This window comes from Petaurus breviceps, unplaced genomic scaffold (assembly GCF_028583685.1).
Source record: "Petaurus breviceps papuanus isolate PSGF00001 unplaced genomic scaffold, PetGlider_PUasm1.0 90808, whole genome shotgun sequence".
NCBI classification, from domain to species: Eukaryota; Metazoa; Chordata; class Mammalia; order Diprotodontia; family Petauridae; genus Petaurus; species Petaurus breviceps.
The window spans coordinates 18,337,776-18,350,493 of record NW_027187349.1 but is presented as its reverse complement, the minus strand read 5'-3'; the positions used below and the strand labels follow the sequence as shown (position 1 = coordinate 18,350,493).

Genomic DNA, 12,718 nt, shown 5'->3' with positions numbered 1-12,718 from the left:
ATGCCTCTGTCCTTGGTCCTGACCAGATCATATCTGCAATACTATGTTCAGCTCTGGGCATATTTCTAAAAAAAAGTTGTATTGATTGATGCCTTCTGATTTTACATCATGGTTTCCAGGTATAGCCCATATACAAGTATTTGGAAAGCTGTAATGAAGGGGTTATATTTCCTTTGATTGCTCCCAGGGAGCTTACCTATGAGTAGAAAGTCTATTAAAGAAAATTTAGGCTTGATGACAGGAATTTTTTTTTTTAACAAACAAAATTCCAAATAATTGGAGCTATCCAGAACTTGGATGGACAGCCTAAGAAAGTAATGGGTTCTCCCTCCCTGGAGGTCTTGAAGTGAAAAGAAATGTTTCATAAAGGAGCAGTTGAACTACCTAGGGCTGGTCCAATTTGTGTGGGAACCTCTGGGTTTGTTTCCAAATATTAGCATGGCTTTCCCAAGAGTTACTTTGACATCTCTCCCCCCAGATTACGAGGTTAGAACAGACATGGACTGCTTTACGGCACCAATACACCCAGACTGCAATCCTCTATGAAAAGCAACTGAAACCTTTCAGCAAAACTTTACATGAAGGCAAAGGTAGGCACCAAACAACAACTGCAGGCCATGCTGGGCTTTCCTTGAGTGAACAGGGTCACTCACATGCAAATACCACACACACACACATACACACACACAATGAAGATTTAAAATTCCTACCTTTCCCAGAACATTTATTAAAAGCTTACCAACCAGAATTGGCAAAGGCTTATCATACAGATTACTGATTTAGGGAGGCCATTTTCTAGGAATGACATAATTTCATGGGAGGTTTTTAGTGATTAAAAAAAAAAAAGTACCAAACCCTGGCTACTACATCATCTCAGTGTTGGAAGTAAACCCAAAAGCTATATTTATTGTTGAGCCCATTACCTAAACAAGAGTCCCCTCCTTACTTTCTCCCCTTCTCCAAGAATCACCACTACCTTTGCTTTGTCAGAGGCAGTAGATAGAGGGCTTGGCCTGCAGTCAGGAAGACCTGAAAGCAAATCAGGCCTCAGACACTTACCAGCTCTATTACTCGGCAGGTCACTGAACCACCCTTTGACTTATCTGTAAAATGGAGATCAAAACAGCAGTTGTAAAATATTTGTAGAACACAATATAGCATCTGGCACACAGTAGGCACTACATAAATGCTTATTCTTTCCCTCTGTCCAGCCTTTGCTTAAAGACCCCCACTCAGGGTGAACCTGACTTTCACAGGCAGCCCATTTCATGGCCACTGATCAAAACCTGCCCAAGATCCCGGTCATCTCATGCCTGTCTCACCTGTCTTGTTCCTTAGGCCTCGTGGAAAGAAAAGTATATACCCACAGACTCCCATTTCTCTTTTCCAGAGACTATGTGTGTTCCCCAAAACCAGGTAACAGTCCCACTGCTTATGCCTCTAGTGACCTTGATGGAGCGGCAAGTAGTCACTTTTGAAGGGACAGACATGTGGGAAAAAAATGATCAAAGCTGTGAAATCATGCTGAGCCATCTAGAAACAGCCCGATTCATAGCCCAGGCTGCAGACATGTACCGAGCAAATGCGGAGAGGACCCTAGAAGGTAAGCAGACATGTCTCTGAGCTATACCTCATCAGTTTGTATGCAAAATAAAATCCTGGCAAAATGAATGATCCTTGGAGATCCCTTTGGTAAAGACAAAAAAGTAGACGAGGTGAAAGCATGAAAATCCAGTTCCTTTTTCAGATTTGTTCTCCACTTGAAAATGACATTATGTATTACTGATCCCAGCCTGAGTATTTACCTGCATTTCTCATTTCTCCCCCTATTGTCTGACCTCATTAGTAACTTTACTGTAGAATAAAAGGAGAGGAGGAGGGGTGGCTAGGTGGCATGGTGAATAGAGCACCAGCCATGGAGCCAGAGGACCTGAGTTCGAATCCAGCTTCAGACACTTAACACTTACTAGCCCTGTGACTTTGGGCAAGTAACTTAACCTCAATCGCCCTGCCTTCCCCCCTCCAAATAGCAAAAAAAAAAGAGGAGGTAAAATCTCTTGAGAAGAGAATTGATCAAACAAGAAGATGTATATATTTCTTGAGAGGCAATGTGATGCAGTGACCCTAGAATCTCAGAATCCATGGGTACAAACCAAGGCTCTGCCATTTACTAGCTATATTTTGCAATTATCAGAGAATCATAATGGGATGAAAGGAATACATGTAACCAACTACACTGAAATAGTTATCAAATTATTTTTAAAAACAAGCAAGTTTATGGATCCCTAGCTAAGGACTTTTGAAGTAGATGGTCACCGATATCCCTTCCAACTCTTACCTCATCAGTAAAATGGAAACACTGCTTGGGCATGATCATAAGGTTTTTGTGAGATAAAGGGCTTTATGAACTTTAGAATGCTTTGAAGTAGATTCATGATGGAAAATGCCACCCACATCCAGAGAAACATGGAACCTGAATGCTGATCGAAGCATACTATTTGCTTTTTTTTTCTTTCTCATGGTTCCACCCATTCGTTCTAATTCTTTTATACAGCATGACTAATGTGAAAATGTTTAATGCGAATGTATATGTAGAGCTTATATCAGATTGCACACCATGTTGGGGGGGGCGGGGTGGAGAAAATTTTAAACTTATGCAAGTGAATGTTTTAAACTAAAAATAAATTAAAAAAAAATGATTTGCAGGAGTGAACTCTTGTCATCTGAGGATTTAATTGTGCTGCCTTTTCCCATTAGCATGTTAAAAATTCCTCTTTTTAGATTATAAGGAATGTGTGACTATTAGATTTCAGTGAGTATAGCAGTAACTGATATTTATAAAAATAGGATAATAGTTAAAAAAAAAAAAAAGGAAGAAACTGTTACTTTGGCTCCTTCCTACTCTGAGATTGTAATCTAACTGGAGAGAGAAAATTTATAATACAGCCCAAAAGTCCAGCATTGAGTACTGCCTCTATCAAACTCCTCCTCAAGTCTCCATTATGGTTACCTGGGTGGGTCTCCATGACCTTTTCCTACAGCACTTAACATCTCTCCCTACCATTCTTTTATCTTTGCTTCATCTCATCTTATGTCTATATTCCTCACCTTTTCTAACATGCTGACCTGCCACGGCACCATTTTCCATCAAGCTAGCCTCTGTTGCTCCTGAACTGTTTGGAGCCCTTCTCTTCCTCTCTATATATCCTGTTTAACCAACTCTTTCACAGAGGGAAGGTTTTCAAATGTTTTAACTCAAGCTACCCTGATCCTTTTCTTAACCTCCAGGAAAATAGCTCAAAGATCTGTGCTTCATCCAATGTTAATTTTAATCAGTGCCCTGAAGTCATAGATACCATGCTTATTAAATTGGCAGATAACAGAGCCAAGAAGAGAAAGCTAACACATTAGATTTGATAGAATCCAGAAAGATCTACAGAGAAAACCACTGGACTGAATCTGATAGAATGAAAAGAATACATGTAAACAACTATATTGAAATAATTATCAAATTATTTTTAGTAACAAATTTATGGACCCCCAGATAGGAACTTTTAGACTAGATGAGACCCTTCCAACTCTGAAATTTTGTGGTTCAGTTCATTTTGACAATCTTGAACTTTTTTCCCCTTTCACTAAGTGATAATTTCTAAATCATAGAAAATTCCCATAATAAACAGATGCTTGGAAAAAATGAAGAGGGGAGCTATAGGCCCTAGAACTCGAGTCCATTAACCAACCTTTGGTATCATTTTGCAAAATTCTCATAATGATCTTTCTTTGGAAACAGTCCTCAGCTCTTCCTATGTGTTCACAGCCTGCTAAATTTTGCCCAACTATCTTTACCTGGATCGGGAACAGCAACCACTTGTTTTTAAATTTTTTTTTTTTTTTTTTTTTTGCTTTTTGGAGGACGATTGGGGTTAAGTGACTTGCCCAAGGTCACACGGCTAGTTTTTGTGTGAAGTGTCTGAGGCCGGATTTGAACTGTTTTTCATTCTTGACAACTCAAAAGACTTTTAAAGTGGAGTTAATTTTTTTTTTCGTCATTTCACTTAAACAAGTTTTCAGTTTCAGCTCTACAGTATGAGTTCAGGTATCACACACTGCTTTTTATTTTGCTCTTATTAGGTTTTCAGGCAGATGAAGAGATGAATGAAATCTTCAAGACTGAATTTCAGATGAGATTGCTATGGGGAAGCAAAGGAGCACAAGTCAATCAAACTGAGAGATATGAGAAATTCAACCAGATTTTAACTGCACTCTCACGGAAACTGGAACCTCCTCCTGTAAAGCATGCAGAGCTCTGAAATGTCTTCAAAAAACCGTATTATTTCAACCTTATCCACTTTCCTCTTTGGGAAAGTTTATCATATAAAACAAGTACAAATGGGACGATATAGAAACCTTTAGCATCCACAGGATATTTGATAATGGAAATTGCACAGTGCACATTTATTTATGAATTGTTAAAAATTACTACTGATTTTTAAAGGAATCATAATTTATTAATGTAATGGTTGCTAATGATTTGTTAGTCAACTTTAAGAACATACCTCGTGGGCAGAGTTAGCTGATCTCATTTGATCAGATTTAACTCTTAAAATAACAGCATTTGACCACTTCCGGTAATTTTGGCTCCCACAGGATAATGTAGCAGAAGTGTAAATAGAGGAGTAGGTTAAGAACAAACAGCATGAAACATTTCAGAAGGTATCAGTTGTATGATATTCTTTAAATGAATATGAAAACTGTGTAAATAGTCATGAATAAAAATATATCTTTATGTGAACATCCAGTCTCTTAATATTAAAATTATTCATGGTGGTCATAAAATACATTTGATTTAGTTGGTCAAGGAACAGTTTTCATAAATGCTATTAGATTCCTGCTTATTGCTGTAGGCAGCTATCTTACCTGGGTTTAAGTGCATTTTGCTTAATGTATGCATTTATATACATATATCTGTATGTGTATATATGTACAGTAAAATCGTCTTTAGAGGACTCCTGGTTCTTAAGGTATTTCCTCCATTTTTTACATGTTTCTGTACCCTCTCCTGCCCCCCCCACCCCCACCCCATTTAAATACTACAAAAGTACAGGCAGGCAGATGGGCTGAATAGAAGACAGGGAAGATCCTAGAAGTCAAATTGTATGGTCATTTTATTTCTTGGCCAACTTCTCTACTCTCTATCAGTGTGGCAGAGACCAGTTCTACAGAGCACTACTTTCCCCTTCTAGGAAAGAAAAAAGCATTTACATGCTTTACTATGTGCCAGATACTGTGCCAAGTACTGGGAATGCGAATACAAGCAAAAAGGTAAACCCTGCCCTCTGCATATTCTAATTGTGAAAACAATGCACAGAAGAGAACTGAAAAACAGTTGAGGCCAAGGAGGAGGCATGACTTTGAAGTTCAAAAAGTCAGGAACAAGACCAGGAGGTGAACGAAAGAGGCTGGCCTGTGCCCCTTCCCAAAACAGAGGATGGTATGCAACAGCTCAACTAACCAACCCCTCTTGAGTCAAATGATCATAATATTATAGTGTAAGATAACACAGTTTAGCCTCATATGGTGTATTTTATTATATATAACCTAGCTGAGTAGGGTTGGGTATTGTGTTGGGTACAGTTCATTACACTGTTGTCTAAGTATAGTATGGGAAAGTAATAGCATAGATAACAAAGAACCACCTAACAGCACAGTATAGCATAGTACATTATAATATAGCATTTATTAAGCCAGCGTAATAAATAACATAGACTATTGCTGCTGGGTAGAGTGATGTCACGTACTATGCTGGCTATTTTGATGGCAGATGCTAGGCTGCGATCTGCTCTGGGTGCCACACTACAGGACACTACACTATACAGGTTGTAGTGTAGTAGTACAGACTATTGTCTGGTCTACACTATACTGCAGTATAGAACAGCATGTTCTACTATACTGTAGTACAGTATAAACGAGACAAGTCTATACTATGGTCTTTAATATAAGCATACCTTACATGTGTATATTCTATATACACATAGAAACAATACAGTACACTACACTATACGACGTATATAGCACAGTATGCACTACGGTTTCTGCCACAATACAAACTAGTCTACAATATATAGCACATAGTACACATACATTACAGAAACCAAGGGAAACATTTAAATATGAAAATAACAGGTATATGAGGGAGGCACAGCATCCAAGGAGAAAAAGGAATCACAGGTTTTTTTCAGGTGGGAAAGGGGAAAGATGTTCTCCAGTCACCACACAGGCTTGGTGCCTCAATGAGTTTGCAGTGACCCAGCTCCAAGCTGATCTGCCCATGAAGTCTGGGCATGTCCTGCTTTGTGAAGATAAGGGGCTGAGACAGGACCCAGTACTTTTAGGACTGCATTACAGAGGCAACACAATCGGTGTTGTCTTGAAGTAACCCTTTTATCCCTAGGAGAAATCCAGTCTATTTTTCTTCACTGGCTCCACCTGTGGGTACTTAGTAACATAATTGGGACCTTAGTGCTGAGGGTACAGTGAGTCAAAATCAGTAATGGACTATTGCCTTACATCCACAGAGAGGAGTGACTGACCAATGTACCATACCACAGCACAGCATAGCAAAGGTACGGTATAGTACTATACAGCATAGGATAGGGATACAGTTTAACTTCATATCAGTCAGAAAAGATGTGTTTATACTATGGTATGCTAGGCTAGACTACACATAATCTTACACACAAATATGGCAAATCATTTTCTCCAGTTTCCTAGATTAGGAAAGTAAAACAAGTAATAGTTACAAATTCAGAATAAAAAACCAAGCCATAAGGTCCTATATACTTGCATCTCATTACTGTAGCTTAGAGATGCTTTCTGATTGTAGAAGCAAGATTTATAAAACCTCTGAAGTTCTGCTATGGTCAGAGAAAGGTGCTATGAAAGGAGAAAGAGGGAGATGGTTGTAAACATAAAGTTAAGATTGTTCTCTCAGGACTAAGCCTAAAATCATGGGCTGACCTACTGTAGGTATATCAGGAGAAAACTCCTTTAGCTCTAAGTCATAAATAACCTTTCTAGAACAGCCAATCATGCAACTGAGTTCCATGCAACATAATGCACAGTATCACACCTAGACTCAAAATCAACTAGGAGGTAGGCTTTCCTGTTGTCAAAGGAAAATAGCACATTGAGGTAAATGAGGCAATTTAGTGAGTTTTTAAATTTTGAAAAAAAATCACCTTGGAATTTAATCTCTTCCTTATTCTCTTTTGTACATCTTTCATAAATGAACTTAGAGACCTTCTCCAAAGTGATTCCTTTTTATCTTCCCTTTTATCACCTTCCCGTCACTTTCTGATTTCTATTATTTTCCAGTGAATAGCCCATTTCATTTTCGGTCTGTCCCAACACACATGAACCATATCCTCATTAAGAAGTTCTAGACAAGAGATCATACCTATCACCAAAGCAGAGTTTACATATTTGACTATGCTGAATTCTAGGATACTTTCTTCCATGATTCCTTGAGAGTATGAGCAGCAGAGCAGAAAATACCTACTAGGAGCTGAGGTGGTGCAATCAGAGTTGGATATTGGACTTGCGTGTGGGCAAGATGACCATAGAGTTTAGGACTGTTTTGATGGTACATAAGAGAACAATGTCAGAACCAATGCTAATATAGAAAAGCATTTTAAAAGCATCTTTAAAGTTCTATTTTCAGAAAAAGTTCATTCTTTGGGGTAAACTTGAGAAAAAAGCTTAAAAAGTAGTGGACTCCCTCCAGTCCTCTCCTTATTTGGGATTCTTACTTGTGACTTCACATCAATAGTACCAAGTCTTCGACTGAGACTGGTCAAAGAACTGGACCCGATCATAAATTAGCCTTAGTCCGACCCCTTCATTTTAGAGAAGTAAGCCCAAGAGGTGAGCTCTGAACATATGACTTCTGACCAGTCAGTGGTTATTTCACTGCACTCTGCTGCCACCTCCACCTAAACATCAAGTCAGTTCTGAAGACTTGCCTAAACCATTCATTTATATAGGGGACTTAAGGTTCATAGAGAAAAAAGAGACATCACACTCTACACCTAACTGACCATGAAAAGACTGTTTATTCCATGAAAATATTCTCAACAGAGAACACTATTTTAAACAAAGCATTTACCATTAAGAAATCAACATGTGCACAAAAGGAGTAAAAATTACTGAAAATATCGAAGATTTAAGACAATTCACATGTTCCAATTTTCAGAATGATTTTAACTAGCTGTGCAAGTACAAATGTCTTTCCTATATGTAATAACCCATATACAGGTTGCACTATCCCACACGAAGGGACTTGTCCCCAAAGGAAGCAAATCCTGCTTTTAGAAAAACAAACAGTAGCTTGAAAAGAACAGTTAGTCTTTACAAGGAAGCCTTAAACTTTGACCTGTTGGCTGCTAGCCAGGCAAACACAAGAACTCCAGGTCTCATACAAAAGACAAACAGCCAGATCACATTTCCTTCCCACTGCTAACCTTTAAAATGGAAAAAAAAGCACTAGATTTTAAAAACTACATTGTGTAGTTTGTCAGTATTGAGTAATGTCACATAATATAAATAACCCTGTATACAATATCCAAAATCTAAACTTGATAGCATCATAGCCCCAAAGGTTATACACGGTCAGGTGTGTAATAGTGGCATATTCATTTTAATAAAGGAATCAACTTCCACACAATAGTCACTCAGCTTTAGTTTTACTGGTAGTACAAGTCAAATAACACTGGAAATAAAAATCTCTTAAAAGAAGTCACAAGGTTTCTAAAATATTGCTTAAAATCCAATGAAACACAGACCATTTCACATTCTCTTTCTCCCTCAAACAGGAAAGAATTGAGTTAATGAAGCATGAGTGGTACAAATATTTCCCTTCCCCTACCTCACTATTACTCTGGTAAATCAGGTATAATGTAAGTCATTAACAGAATCACAAATGGGAAGCAAGACAATATAAGCAATAGGGCACTGCAGACAACTCTATTTACACATATAAACATATTGAAATAGCCATTTTACAAGTAAAAGTGCACATAAATCATTACAAAGTTCCACTCAAATTTAAAATGGTTCAAAATTAAAGTATCACTTGAGAACAGACTATCATTATAGTAATTAAGTGGTAGCTTCATTACCCCAAATTAAAAGACAATTGGGGGGAGGGGGTTCCATACGAATTCTATTAAAAACACTTAGTGAAGTAAAACATACAGATACACGTCTTTAGTTCTGAAGCACAAACGTGAAGAGATGCACCGTCATATGCAGAAGCGCTCTAGAAGACACCACCACGGCTGCTCCTGCAGCTGCAGCGGCACTGGCGAGAGTTAAAGGAGGTCATACCAAGCCAATACATAGAGCCCTTTGTGGGATACTGTAGTGGTAGTGTTGGCAATCAGCAGCTTCAGGCACTCTAGTTTAAGGCAGTGTTTGGATGGCAAGCAGCTGACTTTTGAAAAGCGTCATTTGTCTTGCGATGGTGAGTATCTTCTGTATTACTTTGCCAGGACTTCAGTGCTCACTAGAGGTTCTTCTCAGAATGAGGTGTTGGAGATGGATCACATTTCAAAGAGTTCTTCTGACTGTGTTGTAGGCTAGAGCAGAGATGTTTTCTTTTCTAATCACCAAAAATACTTAGGGTCCATAGACCACTTCTTCAGAATGCCAAAACTGGAATATGATGATGGTTGCAATGAATGGGGACGTTATAGCAGCATACATGAACATTGGGATGAAAACATTAGTGCTGGAGAGGTTTCACAAAACAGTGGTTTTCATTACAAATGTAAAACAAAAGACAAGCATTGAAAACAAGAGGTTATAAAGACATGCCTAACACAAATCTAATCCAATCATTCTAGACATGCAACAGGATGTGTTAGGCGAGCCTGGAGGCGGAAGAGGCAGACACTGACAAACAGCATGGGTCTAACAAACAGCCAATTAAAACAGGGCCTGGATGAAGACAGTCCTACTGGGACAACTGTATTGGGTGAAACAAATGGGAAATCATCACTGCAGTTTTTCTGACTTTAACAAAGAGAGTGAAACAAATGGAAAAAGGTGGATAAGGTTGTTTTGGCCTTTTTCTAATAGAGAATTCTGAAGCAGAATTGTGAGGATCTGTAATATCATGATTTTTTTTTAAAAAAAAAACAATGCATGGAGATGAGGTTAGTGAAAAATAATAATGTATGCCTGCATGCACTCATGCAATTTCCTTTTTTTTCTCTTTCTCTTTAAGCCTGCCAACTCTACTACCCTCCCCTCCCAGAGCAGCTGCATGTAACCTCCTTCCACATCTCGCCCATTTTCTCAGAAACCCTCTTCAGGAACCTGCAGTCCAGGAGGAAAAAGAAAAGAACATAATTACTGAAGACCTTTGGAAAGACAGAGGGAGGTGTTCAGTCTAGTGCCTGTCCCAAATGTCCCATAGCAAGTCCTGTAGCCGAAGTCCTTTGTGAGTTTCACTCCATATGCACTATGGCACGGTCCCTTACTCCATTCTCCCTGCAAAGTGCTAACTCCCTCCAAAGAGCCTTCCTTACTGATGAAAAGCAACAGAAGGAACTGGTGCTTCTGATAAATATTTGTTTGACCTGAACTGAAAGAATGTGCTTTCTTACCCATAAGAGCTAAACGTCTCATTCAGGGACCCTACACGAATATTCACTGTGGTTAAGTCAGGATCCAGTCACCAGAGCATTTTTCAGCTTTTTGTTACTGTTTAGTTTTTAAAACAAATACTGATTAGATTTGCTTTTGAAAAATTCTAATTCCAACTTATATGAAACTTGTGTCTTACTACTTATGGGCTCTTAGATGTTAACCCATGAAAAGAAATACTCTCCAAAAAAGTATTTTCAAGATGAGTAATGTAAGGATAAGATGAATTTAGAAATATATACATTATTGAAAATCACTAGAAATTCAGAATTCCTGGTCAGGAAACACAAAATTTACAAACACACAAAGTGACTAGGTCAAATTACTTTGCAAGATTTTAAAGATACTACCCATGTAGGCAATATGTTTTTTTCTTTAAAACAACATATTTTCATCTTTAGAAGACTAAATGCCAACAAATATTTAGGAAACAAAGGGGAAAATGAGCATTTTTCTTTGGCGACATTCATCAGTTATTGTGACCTTTCTTTCTGGGAACTGTCACTTTCACTTAGATTGCTTAAAAAGAGATTATTACTAGTTTTATGAATTTGCTTTTTAGAATTCCCAGGTAGTCTTATTTTCTCATAGCTATTTTATCTTGTCTGTTTTCTGAAGCAAGGAAAATAAAAAGCCTTAAGTCTACTACAACCTTCTCAATGGATAAGATGCTATGATTTGTCAAAGAGAAAACAACAAATCTTTCAAGTGGATTGATGTAGGACATAAGGCCGACAGCAGTGATTAAGCCCCAATGAGTTTTGCTCAAATTAGAAAATAAACATAAAAAGAACATTTTCCTTCCACAACATTCACAACTCTTAATTAAGCATTAAGCCTGAGCTAAGCTCACAAGGTGAACAATAAGCTTTAGATGCCCTTTATGGAATGCTTCCTAACATTTTTCATCCCATTGAATGTATATGTAGAGTTCTCTTTCCTGGGGAACATATGGTACGAAGCTGCTTGGTTAGAGTTTAGATATAAGTTACTGCACCTTTACTGTTTTTCTCTAAAGTCACATCTATGTAAGATGTTGGCACATAGCCTTCTTCTCCATTCTGCCTGCGGGCTCTCGTCCATCCATCTCCTTTGTCCTCTTCAATAATGTAGAGGACTTCACCTTCTTTCATCGCCAGGGTGCCTTCATTGTGCCCTAAGATAAAAGTTGTTGAAGCTTAGGCATGATTTATGCTAAATTATCTTTTTGATTAATATCTGCAAAGTATGAGTAACCCTCAATATAAAAAAATTTAAGTGTCTACGAAAGTGATAATTAAGATTTTTTAAAAAAATAAATCCTATTTTTCCACTTTTGAGTCAAATTGTTACAGGGTTGTATCAGGATAGTGAATGGTATCTGAAAAAAGTACTTAGAGAGAAAGGAAGAAGAGTTAAGGAAAATTGCAGAAAGTACAGCAAGAGAAATGAAGTATAAATGCTGATGTTGGCAGCAGGAGTATCTGTGACAAGGCATCTGGTTTGCTATCACCTCAATGACTTGGCTAGTTCCTCCATCCCCTCACCATTCCTATGTGATGACTGGGAAGAAGATAATGTTCTTGCTGCTGCTGCTGTTACTGCTATAGTCAAAATAGGTCGTCACTGGGAAAAAAGAGGACCTAGACATTTTCTAAGTTTTAAAGTAGTAAAGACTAAAATCCCCTTCCAACTCTATATTAGAGCAAGATTTTAACTTGGTGGGCTTCATTTCCAGCCCACTGGCTGAAATGAGGAGGAAAGAATGGTCTGAAGCCTCTGCCACGAAGCCTTCCTTCCAATCCTTGGCAGCATTTCCTCCTAAGCCACAAGTAGGGACAAGGGCATGGCAGTGGCTTCTAATTATGCCATCTTTCCCAACCTTGGAGCAGAAATGAGAAGGAAATCAGAAAACAAGGAGTGGGGTCAGCAGCCAGTCTGTGAAGAATTAGTTTGTCTTCACAAATGATCTGAAGCAGACTACTCATTCCTGTTCTACATTGTCCTGAAAACCAACAAACTTCACCTTTGT

The 12,718-nt window shown here is 38.2% G+C and overlaps 2 protein-coding genes across 5 annotated transcripts in view; one reads left to right on the top strand and one right to left on the bottom strand.

Moving 5' to 3' along the window:
* Nucleotides 1–4,792, top strand: part of BCAR3 (BCAR3 adaptor protein, NSP family member) — a 177,027-nt gene extending 172,235 nt beyond the window's left edge. For both annotated transcript variants that reach the window (XM_069070533.1, XM_069070534.1), the window contains 3 exons: nt 479–590; nt 1,391–1,603; nt 4,132–4,792. In XM_069070533.1, the coding sequence (XP_068926634.1) occupies nt 479–590; nt 1,391–1,603; nt 4,132–4,310 (504 nt within the window). In that variant the 3' untranslated portion in view covers nt 4,311–4,792. The remainder of the gene's footprint in view (nt 1–478; nt 591–1,390; nt 1,604–4,131) is intronic.
* A 3,298-nt stretch (nt 4,793–8,090) lies between these two features.
* FNBP1L (formin binding protein 1 like) overlaps nt 8,091–12,718 on the bottom strand; it is a 116,153-nt gene continuing 111,525 nt past the window's right edge. For 2 of the 3 annotated variants that reach the window (XM_069070537.1, XM_069070535.1), the window contains one exon: nt 8,091–11,863. In XM_069070537.1, coding sequence (XP_068926638.1) covers nt 11,685–11,863 — 179 coding nt within the window. In that variant the 3' untranslated portion in view covers nt 8,091–11,684. The remainder of the gene's footprint in view (nt 11,864–12,718) is intronic. The other variant, XM_069070536.1, reaches the window with a different exon arrangement.